A 21278-nucleotide genomic window follows, 5' to 3' on the forward strand; every position below is an offset into this window, starting at 1 on the left:
CTTCACAGTTTCCTGTCTTATCCTTAGGACAGGCTATTATCACATCTGGAGATCCATCTATCGGCCGACTATATAGCAGCATTACAGCATTGTACCATTGATGTGAATAGAACAACCATGGAATACCTTCAAGAATCTCTTAAAAAAGTACAAACCAGCGGCAGCCAAAGAAACCGTGCCTCACTCTCGCTCAGCACCATACTGCCTGATGCTCGCTCAGCACCGCACTGCCTGACTCTTGCTCACCACCGCACTTCCTGACTCTTGCTCACCACCGCACTGCCTGACTCTTGCTCACCATCACACTGCCTGACTCTCGGTCACCACTGCACTGCTTGACTCTCGCTCAGCACCGCAGTGCTTGACTCTCGCTCAGCACCGCACTGCCTGATGCTCGCTCAGCACCATACTGCCTGACTCTTGCTCAGCACCGCACTGCCTGACTCTCGCTCAGCACCGCACTGCCTGACACTCGCTCAGCATCGCCTGACACTCGCTCAGCACCGTACACCCTGGCGCTCGCTCAGCACCGCACCACCTGATGCTCGCTCAGCACCGCCTGACGCTCAATCAGCACCGCCTGACGCTCAATCAGCACTTCACTGCCTGACGCTCGCTCAGTACCGCCTGATGCTCGCTCAGCACCGCGCCGCCTAATGCTCACTCAACATTGCCTGACGCTCGCTCAGCACCGCACCACCTGACGCTCGCTCAGTACCGCACCGCCTGACGCTCGCTCAGCACTGCAGCACTTGCAAACAGTGGAATCCGCCGTAGCCAACAAATCAAAGAACTCCAGAGTAAACAGTACTAAAATATAGTCCTACCAAAGTGCCTCACAGTAATTAGCGATACATTAGCTACCACTTTAAAATTAATTAAATTATACAAATCTATAAATATCTACATTTCATTTTTAGTAATGCTGCAACAAAATAATTATACAATTACCAAATAAAGCATACTATAAAGTATTACTGAACCACACCCACCATATCAAAACCAATAATACTACTATACATTGCAAAATAATGCAGCCACACCATGACCAAATATTATTACCACATAGAGTCTCAATATAAGCACCATCCTGCTACTGAGCAAAGTCCACTGCACATAGACCAGTGGGATCACACTGCAAATCCCCCCCAAGATCTGCAGAGTGTGAACTTGGTCTAAAGTAGCAATGTCCTCCTTCGTGTCCCTCACCACACACAATATAAATTTTCACATCTGTCTCCCCCCATATAAAGGTAATAATTATGCCCCCTTTATAGCCTTAGGAACCATAATAAATCTCTGCACAGTACAGCATAAAACATAGTGATGTCACAGTACAGGGGCAATACATACTGGGATGTCACAGTACAGGGATCATATACACAGTGATGTCAAAGGACAGGGCAGTTTCATTCTGTAGTGTTACAGTAGACATTTGTACATTATAATACTCACCTGCTGTGAGAGATCCTATTAGTGTCAGCCTCTGGCCTCCATACTGCAGTCATTTCCTGTGGGTCCTCCTGGCTGTGTTCAGATCCTGTCCTCTGATTTTTCTGTCTGGCTCTCTTCTGCTCTATGTTTCATTCCTCCTTAGCGCGCTCTCTCTCTCTTTCCTCTGCTTATTGTGCTCTGTTCTCTCTCCTAGCTCAGGTTTCTGCTCCTCCTCCAGCAATGTTTTATTTTTCAGAATTTCTCTCTCCTGCGCTGTACTGAACAAGCTCCGCCCCCTCTCTTGGTTGGCTGTTCTCTTCCTGGCATCTCTCACAGCTCTCCTGCAAGAAAACTCTGCCTGGCCACTCCCTCTTCTTCAGCAGTGGCTGCGGGGTGTGGACGAGTCTGCTCCTCTGTTTTGCTGCCGCTTGCAGCTATACAAACAGTGCGGGCCCCCCCTTAATCAGCTTCTTGGTGACCGCCCCGGGGCAGTCCGACCCTGCTGGGATGAAAGTGAAAGTGCACATACCGTGGGCAGCTGGGGCGGGCCCCCTCTGCTCAGAGGCCCCATAGTAGTGGCATGGCCTGCCACTATTGATCGTACGCCACTGCCGTTAGTTCTGCAGACCCACAGGTGCGCTGACGTGGCTGACTAACACAAGTACAAGTTAGATAGAATAAAGGAAAGGTCCAGCACCAAAATTTTCCATACAAAATTCTGTCTTCTTTATTGAAAAATCACATACATGATCAAATTAAATATGTCCTATGATGTAGACATAAGGCCCCAGCTTACGCGTTTCGGAGATGACTTAGATCTGTAGTATTGCAGCCAATTATTAGGCTCAGCAACTGATGCCCTTAACATCGGCAGTGCCGCTAAGCCCAGTGATTGGCTGCAGAGCTGTAGACATAACATCACTGCTGCAGCCTGTCATTGAAGCAGCATTAGACTGACATTGCTGGACCGACTGTTTTTATTATTGTTAATATAGGCATGCTGATAGCGTATACAATAGTGAAAGGGGAAAACTCCATTTACCTCGACTGGACTCATGATAAGGGTTAATGCTAAATATTTATTTATTAAGCACTATGGAGGTAATGGAAGATATTCTATGGTCCTAAAAATATATATCTCTTAATATTAGATGATATCCTACCTACCTTCTTGGGAGCAGATTTTAGTAGACACTGGTTTATCTATTCCAGGGACAAGATACGAATAGGAGCTAGATATACTGGATAGCGGGAGGATGCATTTTGGAAAACACTTTCTCAAAACCTGAATTGCCGCAGTGACTAAGTGGTCCAGGTTTTTGAAGCGTAGACATTCCTGTGGATAAAGGGAATATGAAGAATAATGTGGTAAATTATTAAGCATTACAAAAGATATCCCTTACCATCACATCCGGAAATTAAGTGTATGGTAATTTATATCCTCTGGCTCTTTTTATATTCTGTTAAATGATTACAACATAGCGATAGAGTCAATAGAACACTAGCTTTACATTGAACATTACTTTTTAAAAAAAGATCAATTAGGTCAAATGGTTCAAGAAGGCAGTGAAGATGGTGGTCACATAAAAATGGTGCATATATTATATGAAATTACAGTAAATTTCATCAAACGTCCAAAAATGTATTTTCTTATTCATTATTTAAAGGGAACCTGACAGCTTGCTCAGGTCCCCTAAGCTAAGCTGCTACCATGTATTCTTTTAATCTATCAGCAGCTTTTTGCTATGTAATCTGAAGACAGCATTCTGTAGAGGGTAAAAAATAAAAATCAGCTATGCCTCTCTTATTAGACTCCATGTTGTTGTTTACCTAAATTAAAGGCTTTATCACTTGGTGATAATCATTGCCAGGTCTAGCTGGTTCATGCCATGTTGTACGGCATGCTCCCTTCTCTGATTGACACCTCACTGTCAATGTACAGTCTCTATTGAGAGCCTGGTGTGGGTGGGACAGCTCCCTGGGCTCAGTTACGTAACTAAACGTAAAAGTGCAGATTGTGTCAGAAGTGCTGCACCCAGTAATCTAAGTGATACATTGTTGGATTCAGAATCTCTTTGTCTACATCATGCTGCTCTCAAATGAGGTAGCAAAAACCTGCTGACAGATTCCCTTTAATACCCTTCTTAAAAATCCTTTTTATTGTCTAATTGTTACTTTTAATACAGTGCTGGTCCTATTCAAATTAGTGGATGACTAATTGTGTGTTTTTTTCCCACTAATCATGTTATCATGCTATTTGTGGGGCATGAGGTGCCCTTGACTTCTGGGACCCAAAGCAATTCCCACCCAGGATCCTAAAGTCAACTGTGCAAGTAGAATGATATTAACACATGCATAATCACTACTCAATTCACTTCTGTGAGACTGATGAAGAACGCTGTTCCATGAGTCCCAGAGAGGTACACTGAGCAGTGGTCACACATTTGCATTACCATAGGGAACATCTGAGCATCACTGAGTGTCCACATGGTGGTATCCCAGGCATAATACACTAATCATCTCTCAGTGGATAGATGATAAATGTATTTAATGAGGAAACCCATTTAAGGGTAGAATAATAGTTAGAAGCTATGTTCACAACTTTATAGACATGAGATCTCCTAGTAGACCTTGATATTTTCATGTCTGGACTGAACATGTTTCAGTGAGTTGAAGTATGTTCGGTCTCTTCTTTACACCAAGAACCATTAATTTATCTAATTAAGGAAAAATTATCCCACTGAATTATAGGGGAGTACCGTAGATGAAATGTAGAGGATGTGTCCATGTGTCCTACATCATTACTAGGGGACAAACAAAAAGGGAACGGATCCAGCACTGAAAATTAACTTATTTAATGCTTATTAAAAATACAAACTGTGAACATGGAGGAGACAGACAAAAAAACACCTGGATCTGCTTGACATGTTTTGAGGAACAACCTCTTAATCATAACCTGGATCAAACATGGTAGACAAGGTTAAAAAACACTACAAGTAAAGGTGTGTTTTTTTGTCTGTCTCCTCCATGTTCACAGTTTGTATATTTAATATGCCTTAAATGAGTTATCAGTGCTGGATCCTTTTCCTTTTTGTTTGTTCCCTGTTGGGTTTCTATTTGATCTGTGCACGTTTTGCAGGTGAGCTGTTTTTTCTTTTTTCTTTTGACAGGCTGAACTAAATGGACATAAGGTCTTCCTTCAGCCTTAAGGGTGCTTTAGACGCTGCAACATCGCTAACGATTGCTAGCAATGTCGCGAGCAATAGCACCCACCCCCGTCGTTGGTGCGATATGTGGTGATCGCTGCCGTAGCGAACATAATCGCTACGTCAACGTCACACGCACATACCTGTTCTGCGACATCGCTCTGGCCGGCGACCCACTTCCTTTGTAAGGGAGCGGTTCATGCGGCGTCACAGCAACATCACACGGCAGCTGTCCAATAGCAGAGGAGGGGCGGAGATGAGCGGGACCTAACATCCCGCCCACCTCCTTCCTTCCTCATTGCCGGTGGATGCAGGTAAGGAGATGTTTGTCGTTCCTGCGGTGTCAAACATAGCAATGTGTGCTGCCGCAGAAACGATGAACAACATCATACCTGCAGCAGCAACGATATTAAGGAAAGGAGCGACGTGTCAACGAGCAACGATTTTTCACGTTTTTGCGTTTATGGTTCATCGCTTCTGCCTGTCACACGCTGCAATGTCGGTAACGGCGCCGGATTTGCGTCACTATCGACGTGACCTCGACGATATATCGTTACTGATATCGCAGCATGTAAAGCACTCTTAAGAAACTATGTTACTATGTTACTATAACATCATTACTAGGGGGATGTGCAGAACCCAAGCTATGAGCCCAAATTTTATACTGAAATTCTATAATAGATTGAGAGGTAGAAAACACTTTAGCCTATTGCCAGCAGTCAGTGTCAAGTTCAAGTACGGTCAAATTGATAACTTATATGACAATATATACAGTTGACATGCATCTTTTCACTCCCTCACCTGGGGCAAAGATCTCCATACAGTGGCTAGTTGGTGCTTCCTATGGATGTAGCATCATGGTCATTAGCTTCAGTAGAGCCCACGTAAATTTTTTCTCTATTTTTGGACCCCTACTGTTTATTTTATCATACCATAACTTTCTTGGATAAAACTCTTCTAAAGCACTTTTTATAAGCGATAGAATTTAGAATATCTTTTATTGTAACTAGTCATTTACCAGGAACACAGACAAAATCTAAATTACTTTTTTTTTTTTAGAAATATATTCGTCTCTAACTTAACGCTGTGAAATGTAATATATACCAGGAATCATCAAGGCACAATCAGTTTTATCTTCAATATATTGCACCACACCACAACAGATTGCAATCTACTGTAATAGATACCAAACTCTGCAGGACATTGCTGCACAGTAATGATATCTATATTACAAAGAAGACAGCATTTACTGGATTTCTATGTTGGTCTTCTTTCTGAAATGTACACATTTTACTTTGCGACTTATAAATACCTTCAAATATAGAAATCAAAGTTAGAAATAATGTTAGGGTTAGTGCAATTGGAGTCACTGTTTTAGAAAACTGAAAATGCAGTAAAACTTACTTTGGTCGTGTAGGTCATTTTGGATCATCATTGGCAAAAGTGGTAACAATGGAGATGGCATTGTGTGAAAGTATTAGTAAACCAATAGAGCAGATACTAAATATTAATCTACCTGTGCTGTAGTGTAAAGTATTTCCATCCCATTGGCTTGATGAAATGCTTCCCGTCCAGAACGAACATTGGTGATATGTTTAAGGCATCGCAGTAGACCTCTACGAATAGGGACATAGTGGTTGGCAAAATCACTACTGTGCCAGTCTTGATAAAACTGCAACAATGTACAAACATAACCTCGGTTCACAGCTCTTCTGATATTCGATTCTGGAAAAGATAGATTTAAAACTTATTATTGGATGCCTTAAATGGTAAAATTTTGTATAAATCAATAATACATGTGAATAGAAGAGACCCTGTACTATAGCTTATTAGAGAATTCTGCTTCTTTCTCCACTTATGAACTTATATATTTGCCTTTACATACTCTCCTCACCTCTGCTCTATGAATGCATTATTGTTATAAAAACTGAAAAGACAAGAAAGAGGAGGTGCAAATAGTGTCTTATCCAGTGGTATCGGCAAGAAATTATCTCAGGTGCAGTTGTGTAAAGGCAACTGCTGTCAACCCGTGGTATAACTGGCTTTTTCAAAATCTAGAGAAACAGCAATAAAATTGGGAGGAAAGAATAAATCCCCGCTGCCAGAAGAAGATCACTGAAGATCGATTAAAATTAAAGTTACAGATTTTATTGTTCTACGCGTTTCAGAGTCATGTGACTCCTTCTTCAGGAACAAAATCAATAATGTACATTATAAATTTTGTTCTTGAAGAAGGAGTCACATGACTAAAATTCATAGAACAATAAAATCGGATATTTTAATCTCCATCGATCTTCTTCTGGCAGTGCGGATTAACCCTTTCCTCGCACTTTTATTGCTATGAACGCACTATTCAGAAATACAATAATTTCTTGTTCAAGACCTCTAGTTCAGTGAGGAATCAGATTACAGCAGCCTGTTGGTGTCTATGAGGAGAGAGGAGCAGAGAGTGATAGACAAAAGCTGTGCTCCTGCTACATAGATAGGAGAGCAGGAATTTCCCATGTCTGTGGGAATTGAGATATAATAGATGCTAGTAGATGTAAAGCTAGGTTCACACGTAGCGATGCAGGAGCGATCACGACTGACAACCTACCTTATCAGGATCGCTGCTGCATGAGCTGTCAAACAGGCAGAACTCACCAGCTACCAGTGACCAGCCCCCAGCCAGCAGCGACATGTGGAAGCGATGCTGCACTTGGTAACTAAGGTAAATATCGGGTAACCAAGCAAAATGCTTCACTGGTTACCCGATATTTACCTTGGTTACCAGCGCACACTGCTTAGCGCTGGCTCCCTGCACTCATAGCCAGAGTACACATCGGGTTAATAAGCAAACCTTTGCTTATTTACCCGATGTGTACATTGGCTACACGTGCAGGGAGCAGGGAGCCAGCACTGGCAGCCTGAAAGCGGCGGACGCTGGTAACCAAGGTAAATATCGGGTAGCCAGCAAAGCACTTCGCTTGGTTACCCGATGTTTACCTTGGTTACAGCTTACCGCAGCTGCAAGACGCCGGCTCCCTGCTCCCTGCTCGCTTCAGTTCGTCGCTCTCTCGCTGTCACACACAGCAATATGTGCTTCACAGCGGGAGAGCAACGTCTAAAAAATGAAGCAGGACATTCAGCAACGACCGGCGACCTCACAGCAGGGGCCAGGTCGTTGCTGGATGTCACACACAGCGACAGCGACGGGACGTCGCTGCTACGTCACAGAAAATGGTGACTTACCAGCGCCGTCGTTGTCGCCGTCGCTGTGTGTGACACCACCTTAGTCTCCACCCAGTAGCAAAGAGACAACTGAAAATCAGAAATGAAGCATGCAGAAGGAAATGTTGGTGAAAAATGCAGGCTAAAAGTCAGATAATGGCCAGAAATAATGGTATTCCTTGTGTAAACCCATATGAAAGCATATTCCTAAAAGTTATTTAAACTATATGTGCTCTTAAAAGTATATTAGGGCGGCCTATCACACTCCCTAGCCGAACTAATTTCACCTAATCCCTCCACAACTTATCAGAAAATAACCCCATGTCAAACTCCATGCCACCCAAATGCATCTCATGGCTCTGGCCAACTGGTCCAGGAAGCCATCATCTATCTCCAATTTCCTTGAGATGGCTGGATTGTCACTGTAAATAAGCACTTGTACCTTGCCCCTCCCCCCAGCTCATTGTAAATTGTAAGCTCTCACGAGCAGGGTTGTCTTTTTTCCCTTTAAATATTGCATTTTCTGTAACTGTTACTTGTTTGTATATGATCCTCCTAAATTGTAAAGCGCTGCAGAATATGTTTAAAGATTATTATTATTATTATTATTATTATTATAGTATATATTTTCCTTTACATAATTATGGGATATATTGCATTTTATAAATAAAAAATAATAAACCAGCCAGCAATATTATATACTGTATGAGTCATTTACAGATGCATGGTAAAATCCTCAACCTTTGACCATAGTGGAAAGGAACCAACATGCATCTTCTGTCCTACATTAAACAGGTATGCAGTGATGTGATTGAGCATAGTAAAATGTTCTATTTCCCCTGTGTCACAGTGCAGAAAAACGTAACTTTATTTCTAGGCTTTCTATCGATGATCTTTACATGTTCTAGCAAGGGGATACTTTGTGATGAAGCGAGAAATCTCTGTAATAAGTAGTGATTGTCCAATGGAGAATTTACCTCCCAAACATAAAGGATAATACTAGGCTATTCAGTAAAAATAAAAAAAACAGGAGCTTTTCCAATGCATTCAAGTCTTATATACACAGTCCTAGCACTAAGGACGTAACAATTGATAACCTATTCATGGGATAAGGGATCAATTTGAGATCATTGGTGCAGGACACCCGGTACACCCTAAATCTCCAGCTCTGGTCCTACACAAGTGATGTATAAGGAGGATCAGAGCAACCCCATACATTGCTTAGTGACCAGTGCTGAGTACTATTATTTATCTCCCATTCAAGTGAATGACACAATAAGTTCTGGTAAGGCTTTACTAGCATGTAACAAAAATGTATTAACATCTTAATGCTGTCTGATGCACATATCCATCATCAGCATGTGTCATTGTGTGTTCCATGATGGATATGTACTGTACATCATGACAATCACATGGTACAGCTATATGTATCAGTGTGATCAGCTACAGGATCCTGACTGATTTACACAGCCAGACTTCTGCTATAACCACTAGAGATGACTCCCTCTGTCAATCAATGTGTCGGGGAGTGATTTACGACATGCGTTTTGTATACTAAGCAGTGATTGTTATAACTCCCTGCACCAACCGGATAACTGGAGGAAAGTGGCTGAAGGGAGAATAAAACGTATTGTTCTCATTGTAGCTGCTATTCCAGGACACCTGTTAAACAAGATTTAAAAGCTGCAGATTACCCTTAAGGTGGCTTTACACACTGCAACATCGCAAATGACATCGCTGTAATGTCACCGGTTTTGTGACGTAATAGCGACCTCCCCAGCGACATTGCAGTGTGTGAAACACATCAGCGACCTGGCCCCTGCTGTGAAGTTGCTGATCACTACAAATCGTTCAGGACCATTCTTTGGTCCTTTGTTTCCCGCTGTGCAGCAAAGTCTCAGTGTGTAAAGGGGACTTAAAACACTGGAAACGAGTGATGTGTCACAATATCTGTCAATCACTATTCTCTGTCAGTCGGTCTCTCCCTCTCGGTCTCTATTCTCTCTCTGTCGGTCCGTCACTATCTCTGTCCCTCTCTCACAGTCTGTCGGGCATTTTCCCCTCCTCTCTCATACTCACCGATCCCCGATCCCCGGCGCGGCACTGCACGGCATTCACACTGCTGCGGCGGCTTTTACTATTTTGAAAAAGCCGGCCGCTCATTAAACAATTTCGTATTCCGTACTTTCCCCGCCCACAGGCGCCTATGATTGGTTGCAGTGAGACACGCCCCCATGCTGAGTGACAGGTGTCTCACTGCACCCAATCACAGCAGCCGGTGGGCGGGTCTATACTGTGCAGTGAAATAAATAATTAAATAATTAAAAAAAACGGCGTGCGGTCCCCCCCAATTTTAATACCAGCCAGATAAAGCCATACGGCTGAAGGCTGGTATTCTCAGGATGGGGAGCACCACGTTATGGGGAGCCCCCGAGCCTAACAATATCAGTCAGCAGCCGCCAAGAATTGCCGCATACATTATATGCGACAGTTCTGGGACTGTACCCAGCTCTTCCCGATTTGCCCTGGTGCGTTGGCAAATCGGGAAGCCCATAGCTGCCAATAAGTCCTAGATTAATCATGGCAGGCATCTCCCCGAGATACCTTACATGATTAATCTGTAAATTACAGTAAATAAACACACACACCCGAAAAAATCATTTATTAGAAATAAAAAACACAAACAAATTCCCTCATCACCAATTTAATCAGCCCCAAAAAGCCCTCCATGTCCGGCGTAATCCACGGACCTCCAGCGTCGCATCCAGCTCTGCTGCATGGAGGTGACAGGAGCAGTAGAAGACACCGCCGCTCCTGTCACCTCCACGCAGCTAATGAAGACAGCCACGCGATCAGCTGAGCTGTCACTGAGGTTACCCGCTGTCACTGGATCCAGCGGTGGATGCAGCGGTGGCCGCGGGTAACCTCAGTGACAGCTCAGCTGATCGCGCTACTCACCGCCGCTCCGGTCAGCTCCACGCAGCAACTGAGGTGAGTAGCGCGATCAGCTGAGCTGTCACTGAGATTACCCGCGGCCACCGCTGGATCCAGTGACAGCGGGTAACCTCAGTGACAGCTCAGCCGATCGCGCGGCTGTCTTCATTAGCTGCGTGGATGTGACAGGAGCGGCGGTGTATTCTGCTGCTCCTGTCACCTGCATGCAGCAGAGCTGGATGCGACGCTGGAGGTCCGTGGATTACGCCGGACAAGGAGGGCTTTTTGGGGCTGATTAAATTGGTGATGAGGGAATGTGTTTGTGTTTTTTATTTCTAATAAATGATTTTTTCAGTTGTGTGTGTGTTTATTTACTGTAATTTACAGATTAATCATGGAAGGTATCTCGGGGAGACGCCTGACATGATTAATCTAAGACTTATTGGAAGCTATGGGCTGCCAATAACTCCTTATTACCCCGATTTGCCAACGCACCAGGGCAAATCGGGAAGAGCCGGGTACAGTTCCAGAACTGTCGCATATAATGTATGCGGCAATTCTGGGCGGCTGCTGACTGATATTGTTAGGCTGGGGGGCTCCCCATAACGTGGAGCTCCCCATCCTGAGAATACCAGCCTTCAGCCGTATGGCTTTATCTGGCTGGTATTAAAATTGGGGGGACCGCACGCCGGTTTTTTAATAATTTATTTATTTATTTCACTGCACAGTATAGACCCGCCCACCGGCTGCTGTGATTGGGTGCAGTGAGACACCTGTCACTCAGCGTGGGGGCGTGTCTCACTGCAACCAATCATAGGCGCCTGTGGGCGGGGAAAGTAGGGAATACGAAATTGTTTAATGAGCGGCCGGCTTTTTCAAAATAGTAAAAGCCGCCGCAGCAGTGTGAATGCCGTGCAGCGCCGTGCCGGGGATCGGGGAATGGTGAGTATGAGAGAGGAGGGGAAAATGACCGACAGACTGTGAGAGAGGGACAGAGATAGTGACGGACCGACAGAGAGAGAATAGAGACCGAAAGGGAGAGACCGACTGACAGAGAATAGTGTTTGACAGATATTGTGACACATCACTCGTTTCCAGTGTTTGACTAGCTAGGTCGTTCTGCAGGTCCGGATCGCTGTTGCGTCATTGGCCAGGTCTGCCTGTTTGACAGCTCACCAGAGACTCACCAGAGACTTTGTAGCGATCCCGGCCAGGTTGGAATCGCTGGTGGGATCGCTGAAAGTCTCAGTGTGTAAAGGGGCCTTTAGATCTACAGCTAAATAGCATTTGTGTATGTGACAAATTTAATTAAAAGTGTCAGAAACCAACAGCACAACTGTATTTTCTATTTCCCTCTATAAAGAGGTAATAAATAAAAGTTTGATATTAAGAAAACAAAATGCTTTATCCTAAGGGCCCTAAATAGGTGAATATCTAAGGGGCTCGACTGGTATATTAAGAAATTGGACTCCATGACAAAATGGTGCAGAAATTAAAGGTGGACACATCTGTATGGAAGTATAGTTAGTTCAATGATCAATTTTAAATGAAGTAAGTCGGCGTTCACACCACATTATGCTGCTTGTTCATTAGGCAAACAGAAGCCACAACTTTGGTCTTCTTTCCTACTTTTTAGCAGGAGATACTAGCGTAGTCTGCTCTATAAGTTGTCTTTGGTATCCGATTACAGTTATTGATAAACCATTAACTATGGAAGTATTTGTTTCTTGTAACAAACTCTCTATAGTAGAATGCTAGAAAAAAAAAGTAGGAATGTATTTCTGACTTTTTGTAATAGTTTCACACTGTTTTGTGAGGTGGGGAAATCATCCAGCATACTTCTTGGTATTGACTTACTTACTTCCGAAATCTTGGCAAAACTCTGATGTAGACGGGTTAATGAGAGATGATGAGATTTTGAGTGAAATTTAGTTTTCTGAGCTTTTTCTCTTAGTGAGAATTGTAAAAAGATCTTATAAAGAGCTAATCCCCTTTGTGTCCTGGGTGCCATCTGTTTCTCCACCTACCGTAGATGCTATCTATTGTGTAATGTTTTCAGAACACCACCGCGCAGTGGCATACGAGCCGGCAGTACAGGGCATATTCACCTGATGAGCACATACCGCAGTAATGTGATCATTGTAGCTCAAGAGGTGAAGAAAGACCTGCTGGTTGCTTTGCTGATAGGTATCTATCCCATTTGTATGAGATATTACTAATTTAAAGGACAAGAGAAAGCTGCTTTGGATTCATATGTTTTACACTCCGCTGAACACATTTTCTTTCATTGGCTTAGAAACACTAACTGGCACTTAGTTTACCTGAATTTTGTACGTCAGTGAGTGACACTACCGTATATTCTGCTTCAGAGTCAAACAAATAGTGCACCATTAATTGACATATCCAACACAGCATGTATATGTAGAAAATATATACAATCTTTATTGTAAATTAATAACTATTTTACTACACTAACATAACACACCAGTGTATAACTCTTGGTGCTTGACCGTGATACAGTCAGAGATATCTCCACATGTGAGTAGAAATTGCGTAACTAAGGTTAATTTCATGAAAACTTGCTCTGGAGCACCAGTGTTTTCACTACTTAAAACACCTGCAGATGTGTCAGTTAGACCTCTGTTTCACTTGCGCATACCTTCCGATGCGAGAGCATCGGAAGCGTTATGCTTATGACCCTCTGCTGCGAGTGTAAGCTGAGGGTCATGCGACTGTGATCTGATCTTGCGATCGGATCACAGCTGCAGAGAGGTGAAGGGAGCACTTTCTCCTTTTCCTCCGCTGCTTATCTCAGCATACATCGCACTGCGTTCAGATGACATGCGACTGCAGTGCGAAATTTCACACGCACCCTTAGACTTGCATAGCTGCGTGTGAGGCAAAACACGCTGCCAAACGCAGCATGCTGTGATTCATTTCTCATGCTGATATGGCATGAGAAATCAAATGCAGATGTAAACTGATCCACAATTTTGCACTGGTGCAAATGCAATCAGATGTTTTATGGAACTGCACTCGCCCCTGCAAAATGCAAGTGGAACCGAGGCCTTATAATCACATACAGATCTACAGTGAGAGCAGAAATTGGCCATCACACATCACACTGGTAACAACCTTTTATTTAAAATATTCTCTGGAGGCGGAGTTATCTTCCAGGTGGCATCCACCCCATAGCCTGGATGAGCTCATTTACATAAAGTGATAAAAGATGATTTTTCAACAACAAGCCCTCTGATATGAGACATACAGGTATGGCTTTTTTCAGCATTGTATAACCTGCATACCCATATTCATAGTTTAAAAAGGTCAAAGTGGTGACAGATTCCCTTTAAAAATATTCCATCATCTCTACTATATGCCAACTATATGAGGAACGTGTCAATACTAACGCTTCACATGTCAAGTTTTGAATGAAAGTCTACTGGACTAATATGGGCTTATATATCTGGCTCATCTTTTGGGTTGTTTTCTGCCAGAAAACAAAATCTTGTACTTTTCAAGTTTACTATATAATTTACTCCTGTTTTACAGTAACGTAATAGTAAATTTGTCACACAGCTATTGGCCAGGACCCTATTCCTAAGCTCTGGCTACAAAAGGGCAAAAAGTCACAAAATTTGGTGTAATCACATTATCATCTGCGTTTATGGCTTCACTGCTTGTTTTACAGATTTGATGGAAGATTAGCACATCAAACCTTAATATTTTTCCCATCAACATGGCAAAGAACACTAAAAGAGCCCAAGTGAGGTCAATGAGGGATTCAACATGAGAGGAATTCGGAGAAGGAAGCTACAACATAAGTATGACCATGCCTTTGATCACACAACAATTACATCAAACTAATCTACTTACATGTTAAAGTCTTAAGTAAGATTATTTTATTTTATTTTTTACATCAAAAAGTTGCAATTTTTATCCTAAAACCAAAGATGATTTTAATAGGGCTTTTAAAATATTTTTTTTTTCATTGGAAGCTGGAGATTATAGTTTGTGTGTTTTAAAACTTACTTAGATTTTCCTTTGAACTTTGCATCAGGGCATTAAATACTTTGTACTAAAATGAGAACTTTTCTTGCTGTAAGTTAACTTTTGGGTAATTTGTGGTGTTTCTATAAAGACACTGATTTCGCAGGATGGAAAAGTGACAATTTGAGGTCATTTCATTTAAAATGTATGAAACCCATTTGCAATTCCTGAGTTATTGCAGCAGCCTCCAATCTTATCACTTATTGTTGTTACTTATTTATAAGTTGACAGCATATGCTGACATGTGGCTCTGTGTCGTGTGTGGGAAATGAGATATGCATCTCCACACATTTTCTTGTTAAAATATCCCAAAATAAATTATTGATGACCATAGAAAGAGAAGGTGGCTATAATCAAATAAACAACTGGCTTGTCCTTAAGAAAATTGTGCTAACTAGAATTGAGGTGTTCTGAAAAATAAATAAAAAAACTCCATGTAATGATAATCATGATCATTAATGCATACATTTAGCTTTTCCTTGGAGCCACTAAATGCCACGAAGATGCTATGATTACCATATCCACACTGTGTATAATGTTTTCATTTTAGAGACTGTATTAAGCAAAATTGTCCAGATATTCCAATGAACATTGACCTCTGGTAACATTTGAAAAAACAGACAAATGGTTATGATGGTCATTATTATCTTGTGATCTCACTTCATTTGGCTATTTCTAGTGATGAGCAAGCACTACCATGCTCATGTGCTTGGTACTCATAACTAGTGATGAGCAAGTGTGGCGCCCTGGACAAGCCAGGACGTCACAGGTAGTACAACAACACACCCCACACCCCGGTTAGGCACATCAGTCACACACACAAATCCTTGTTGCCTCCCTCCAGGGGCTGATGTCCACACCAGGTGGGGCGGGGCCAGGCAGTTGGCTCCAGCCACCGAGGAGCACACAGTCCTGGAGGCGGGAAAGGAAGGGAGTTGAGAGAGGGAGAGTGGAGGTGGAGGAGCGTGAAGTAGTAGTGAAGGAGCGAGAGCAGACTGACAGTATCCGGGTACGTGGCCCGGGCACTCAAGAGCAAGGTTGGCAGACGGTGGTGAACGTCTGCAGGCGAGGCCGATTGACGCACAACCATAAGGACCAGGGACGGGCGGTGGCCCGCTGGTACAAGACCAGGGAGCGAAGAGAAGCCAGCACCATTCGGCAGGGCCTACGGACCCCGACCAGGCTTGGAGTCGCCGCTAAACCGGTCAAATCCGTCAGCAACGGGAACCTCCGGGGTTTCTCAGCAGCAAAGACCCGACTGAAGGCAACCGCTCAACCGTGAAGGGAAATACAGCTACCGCCACAGCTAGAGTTCCCAGGGCCAGAGCCTGCGGGCAAAAAGGGGCTCCTCTGGCAAATACACCGCTGGGGAGCGGGTTACCAGTGGGAAGCCATCGGAGCTGAAGACACATTACAGATGCAGGGAGAGACAGTCACCGCCAACCTACCGGGAGTGACCATCGCAGCCGGCTGCGGGACCCGTCCATCCAGTCATTTGTTTTATCAGAGACTCCATCTGCATCATTGGCTGAGTGAGTACTACCGTGCCGCCTGGCACTGCGCTGCCCCCGCGACCCTGCACCTAACCAAACCCCGCCATCCACCTTACAGTCACCATCACCGGGCCCTGGGACCACCAAAACCCCCCTACCCACGGAGGGGAGAGAAACATCTTGGCTGCTCCCTGTCATCGGTCCCGGGATCCCCGTCCAGAGCAGCAGTGGTGTCCCAACCTCACCACAACCGTGGATGGCGTCACGGACAAAATCCCTAAACCAAACCACCCCCTTTCACTCACGGGCGAGGAGCGCCGCTCGAGTCCCCAGATCCGGCCCACTGCTCAAGCCACCGAGCAGCAGCAGTGCCGGACCCGAGCGTGGTGAGCGCAGCGCCCCGCCGCCCGCGACACAAGCACTACCATGCTCGGGTGCTCAGTACTCGTAACTAGTGATGAGCGGGCACTCCCATGCTCGGGTGCTCGGTAATCGTACCTAGTGATGAGAGAGCACTACCATGCTTGGGTGCTCAGTACTCATAACTAGTAAAGAGCGACCACTACCATGCTCGGGTGCTCAGTACTCATGCCTATTGATGAGTGAGCACTACCATGCTTCAGTGCTCAGTACTCGTAACTAGTGATGAGTGAGCACTACCATGCTTGGGTGCTCAGTACTCGTAACTAGTGATGAGCGGGCACTCCCATGCTCGGGTGCTCGGTAATCATACCTAGTGATGAGAGAGCACTACCATGCTTGGGTGCTCAGTACTCGTAACTAGTGATGAGTAAGCACTACCATGCTTCGGTGCTCAGTACTCGTAACTAGTGATGAGTGAGCACTACCATGCTTCGGTGCTCAGTACTCGTAACTAGTGATGAGTGAGCACTACCATGCTTGGGTGCTCGGTACTCATAATGAGCAGTTGGATGCTAAGATGGCCTGGACCGAGTATAATTTAAGTTCATGGGGAACTCGAGCATTGTTCTTTAAGATCTTTGGAAAAATGCTACAATATTCCATTGACTTCCATTATATTCGATACAAGAGTCAAGCCCGTCTGAGCTTCCGACTGCTCATTACGAGTACCGAACATAGTAGCGCTCGCTCACCATTAGTTATAATGATTATCATATTCACATATGGCACATTTTCATTGTAAACAATTGAGTGTGCCTTTTTGTGTATAATCTACAAAAAATAACTTGAATTTGTACAAATGATGTAAAAAATCCATACCAGAAAACCAGCAAAAAAAATCCTACAAATATACACATGCAAAATCTTGTATATCTAGTTATCAGGCAGGTTGGTCAACTAGTTGGTTAGTCCTGTGGGTAGGTATTATACATATTCTAATTTAACTTCTTTTACAAATGACATTTTATGCTGCAGATGTTTTGTGAGGTGATTAGTTGAACGTCAAAAGAATTATATGCAAATATGTTAATAGATTCAGTAATCATGTTATTAAAACTACATTTGTGGAGCCTAATAGACAGTTCTTAAAGAGGTTATCCACTACTTTTAGATTGATGGCCTATCCTAAAGGCCCCATCACACACAGAGATAAATCTTTGGCAGATCTGTGGTTGCAGTGAAATCATGGACATATTTTTCTATTTGTATACAGCCACAAACCTGGCACTGATTGTCCACAATTTCACTGCAACCACAGATCTGCCGCAGATTTATCTCTGTGTGTGACAGAGCCTTTAGGATAGATGATCAATGCCTTATTGGCCAGGGTCCAACACCCCGCACCCCTGTCAATCAGCTGGTATCGGGGCCGGTGGCAGCAGCAGGAATCCGGAAATATTCCGTTTTGGAGCTACCCTGTCTTCTGATAGTGGCCGCGGCCGGGTACTGCACATTTGCCTCCTATTTCGATTTCAATGGGAGGTAGATGTGTAACACCCTGTCACGGGTATCAGTTCACGGGAAAGCTCTGAAACTGAGCATTTCCGGCTACCTGCTGATCGGTACATGGCGTGGTGAGAAAATAATTCCAAACGCCAAAATTACATTTTTTGTTCACAGCAAAATATTTTTAATATGTAATAACAGGCAATCAAAATGTAGCATCCGCACAAAAATGAAAAAATTAAAAATACTAGTTCAAGGCACAAAAAATAAGCCATCACTGAGCCCCTGTTCCCAAAAAATAAGAACAGAAAATGGCACAATTCTTTTTTTGGACAATGAATTTTTTTTAACCTCTTAGATAAAAGTAAAAGTATACATGTTTGGTATCTACGAACCCACAGCGACCTAATGCATCACATCAACACATTAGTTTACTACATAGTGAACATTGTGAATAAAGTACCCCAAAAACAATTGTGCAATTACACTTTTTTTAAAAATTTCACCGCACTTGGAATTTTTTTCCTATTTTCCAGTACACTATATGGTAAAACTAATGAATTCATTCAAAAGTACAATTCCCCCACAAAAAGTAAGCCCAAATATGGCAAGATTGACGGAACAATAAAAAAGTTACGGCTCTCGGAAGAAGGAGAGCAAAAAACTAAGACGGAAAATGGAAAATGGCCCGGGGGTGAAAGTGTTAAAGAGTAGATTGCTTTTAGCAGTTTTCTTTATATCTTGAAGTCATTTAATATTGCCTAAAGGTCTGTGGGTATCCAGATTCTCGGGCCTACACAGATTGCTCAAAAGTCCACTGAGAATTGCACATCTCAGGTGACAACTGCAAACAGTTCCTGCCTGAGGAAACACATGAAGTGTAGTACGAATGTAAACTGAGTGTATATTTGTATCAGGATACCACAGTTCACAGATCAGGAACGACACCAGACAATTTCGTAGAACTTGGATGCTTTTACTAATGGGGTTTAGGCAGGGGTCTCTGACAAAACAACAAAAAAAAACACCAAAATGATATAACATACACTCAGTCAGTAGTGACCAGGACCACTGTGCTGCCCCAGTGGCACTGGCCCAAGATGTTACAGGAAGTATGCGGCACTTTAATTGTAAAATGCCCTACCTAGTGCAGAAGCGATCAAATTATTCTTATGACACAGTGTAAATTACTGAGGTTTTGAAATGGCCTGTCAGCGGGACAGCATAGTGGTTCACAAACATGTATATAGTTCTATACCTCCCCTCTGAACCCGCATTCAGAGAAAGAATGCCCAGTTACCAAACATAGACATTGACCAGAATCTACACCCAAATTCCATCAGAAAAAAGTATTCAAATATTTATTGGGAGACAAGGGCACAAAAATCCCAGTAAGATAATAAAGCATATGTCTACATTTGCATAATTTATATTAGGGAGGACAGTGTTGAAAAAATTGCCGTATATAAAAGATAAAGTTTATTCAATACATACTAAAATACACACCTAAAACACAGAAAACAGTGATTTTGAATGCCAATATCATAAATCACACAATCTGTATTGGGTATTAACTTGGAGGTTTAGGTGTTTAGTCCTCTTTATAAAAGCAATCTTCCTAAATTAGCTTTGCACCAAAAACTATGTTCTTGAGGGGCCTGAGCTCAGGACTTACATATGGGAAGGTTTACGTCTCTATCACTTGTCTGGATCTTGAAGGATGAGCAGGATGCTTCAACTTGTCACAAGCTGGGAAGGTCTCCTATCTTGGTAATGATGGCCTTCCGGAGAGGTTACTGCAAGGGGCCCGAGGGGGATACAACTCTGTATCAAACTGTAGAGGCCCCCTTGGGATCAGTCTCTCTTCACAGTGAACATGCTGATTAAAGTACTTATTTTCCAGGCACAATTCACACCAGTGTCAGGAAAGTCATTTTAGGGTCCAGGGTCTGAAGTTCTCTGTAGTGGCACGGAGCTGCCTCAATACTCCTGCATTCCTTGAGTCATTCTCTGGAACTAACCTATGCCACTAGACCTAATAAAGAGTCTCCTCATCAGTCTTAACAGAGACCCCTGGTGGACAGATGCTGACACTGCCGGTGTAACCTCAAGCACCTCACACAGATTTAGTATATAGCATAGAGTATATTTTATATCTCACTGTTTGTGAGATCAAGTAAGAGACCTTTAAGGTACCGTCACACTAAGCAACATCGCTAGCAACATCGCTGCTGATGCACAACTTGCTAGCGATGTTGCTGTGTGTGACATCCAGCAACAACCTGGCCCCTGCTGTGAGGTCGTTGGTTGTTGCTGAATGTCCTGGGCCATTTTTTAGTTGTTGCTCTCCTGCTGTGAAGTGCACATCGCTGTGTGTGACAGCGAGACAGCAACAACTAAATGTGCAGGCAGCAGGAGCCGGCTTCTGCGGACACTGGTAACCACGGGAAACCGGGTAACCAAGAAGCCCTTACCTTGGCTACCCAATATTTACCTTCGTTACCAGCCTCCGACGCTCTCAGCTGTCCGTGCCGGCTCCTGCTCTGTGCACATGTAGCTGCAGTACACATCGGGTAATTAACCCCATGTGTACTGTAGCTAGGAGAGCAGGTATCCAGCACTAAGCAGTGTGCGTGGCTCCCTGCTTTCTGCACATGTAGCTGCAGTACACATCGGGTAATTAACCCCATGTGTACTGTAGCTAGGAGAGCAGGGAGCCAGCGCTAAGCAGTGTGCACGGCTCCCTGCTCTCTGCACATGTAGCTGCAGTACACATCGGGTAATTAACCCGATGTGTACTGTGGCTAGGTATGCAGGGAGCCAGCGCTAAGCGGTGTGCGCTGGTAACCAAGGTAAATATCGGGTTGGTTACCCGATATTTACCTTAGTTACCAAGCGCAGCATGCTTCCACATAGCGACACTCCAGCGATCCCTGCCAGGTCAGGTTGCTGGTGGGATCGCTGGAGCGTCGCAGTGTGACATCTCACCAGCGACCTCCTAGCAACTTACCAGCGATCCCTATCAGGTTGTATCATTGTTGGGATCGCTGGTAAGTTGTTTAGTGTGACTGGGCCTTTATTC

The 21278-nt window shown here is 43.7% G+C and overlaps 1 protein-coding gene across 1 annotated transcript in view; it reads right to left on the reverse strand.

Annotated features, from left to right (window-relative positions):
- The window catches only part of AGBL1 (AGBL carboxypeptidase 1), a 1396462-nt gene that overhangs the window by 1012907 nt on the left and 362277 nt on the right, over nucleotides 1–21278 (reverse strand). The window contains exons 7-8 of the mRNA XM_075345952.1: nucleotides 6157–6365; nucleotides 2602–2770 (exon numbers count right to left, since the gene is read on the reverse strand). Coding sequence (XP_075202067.1) covers nucleotides 2602–2770; nucleotides 6157–6365 — 378 coding nt within the window. The remainder of the gene's footprint in view (nucleotides 1–2601; nucleotides 2771–6156; nucleotides 6366–21278) is intronic.

The sequence above is a fragment of the Anomaloglossus baeobatrachus genome, chromosome 4 (assembly GCF_048569485.1).
Source record: "Anomaloglossus baeobatrachus isolate aAnoBae1 chromosome 4, aAnoBae1.hap1, whole genome shotgun sequence".
In the NCBI taxonomy this organism is placed as follows: domain Eukaryota; kingdom Metazoa; phylum Chordata; class Amphibia; order Anura; family Aromobatidae; genus Anomaloglossus; species Anomaloglossus baeobatrachus.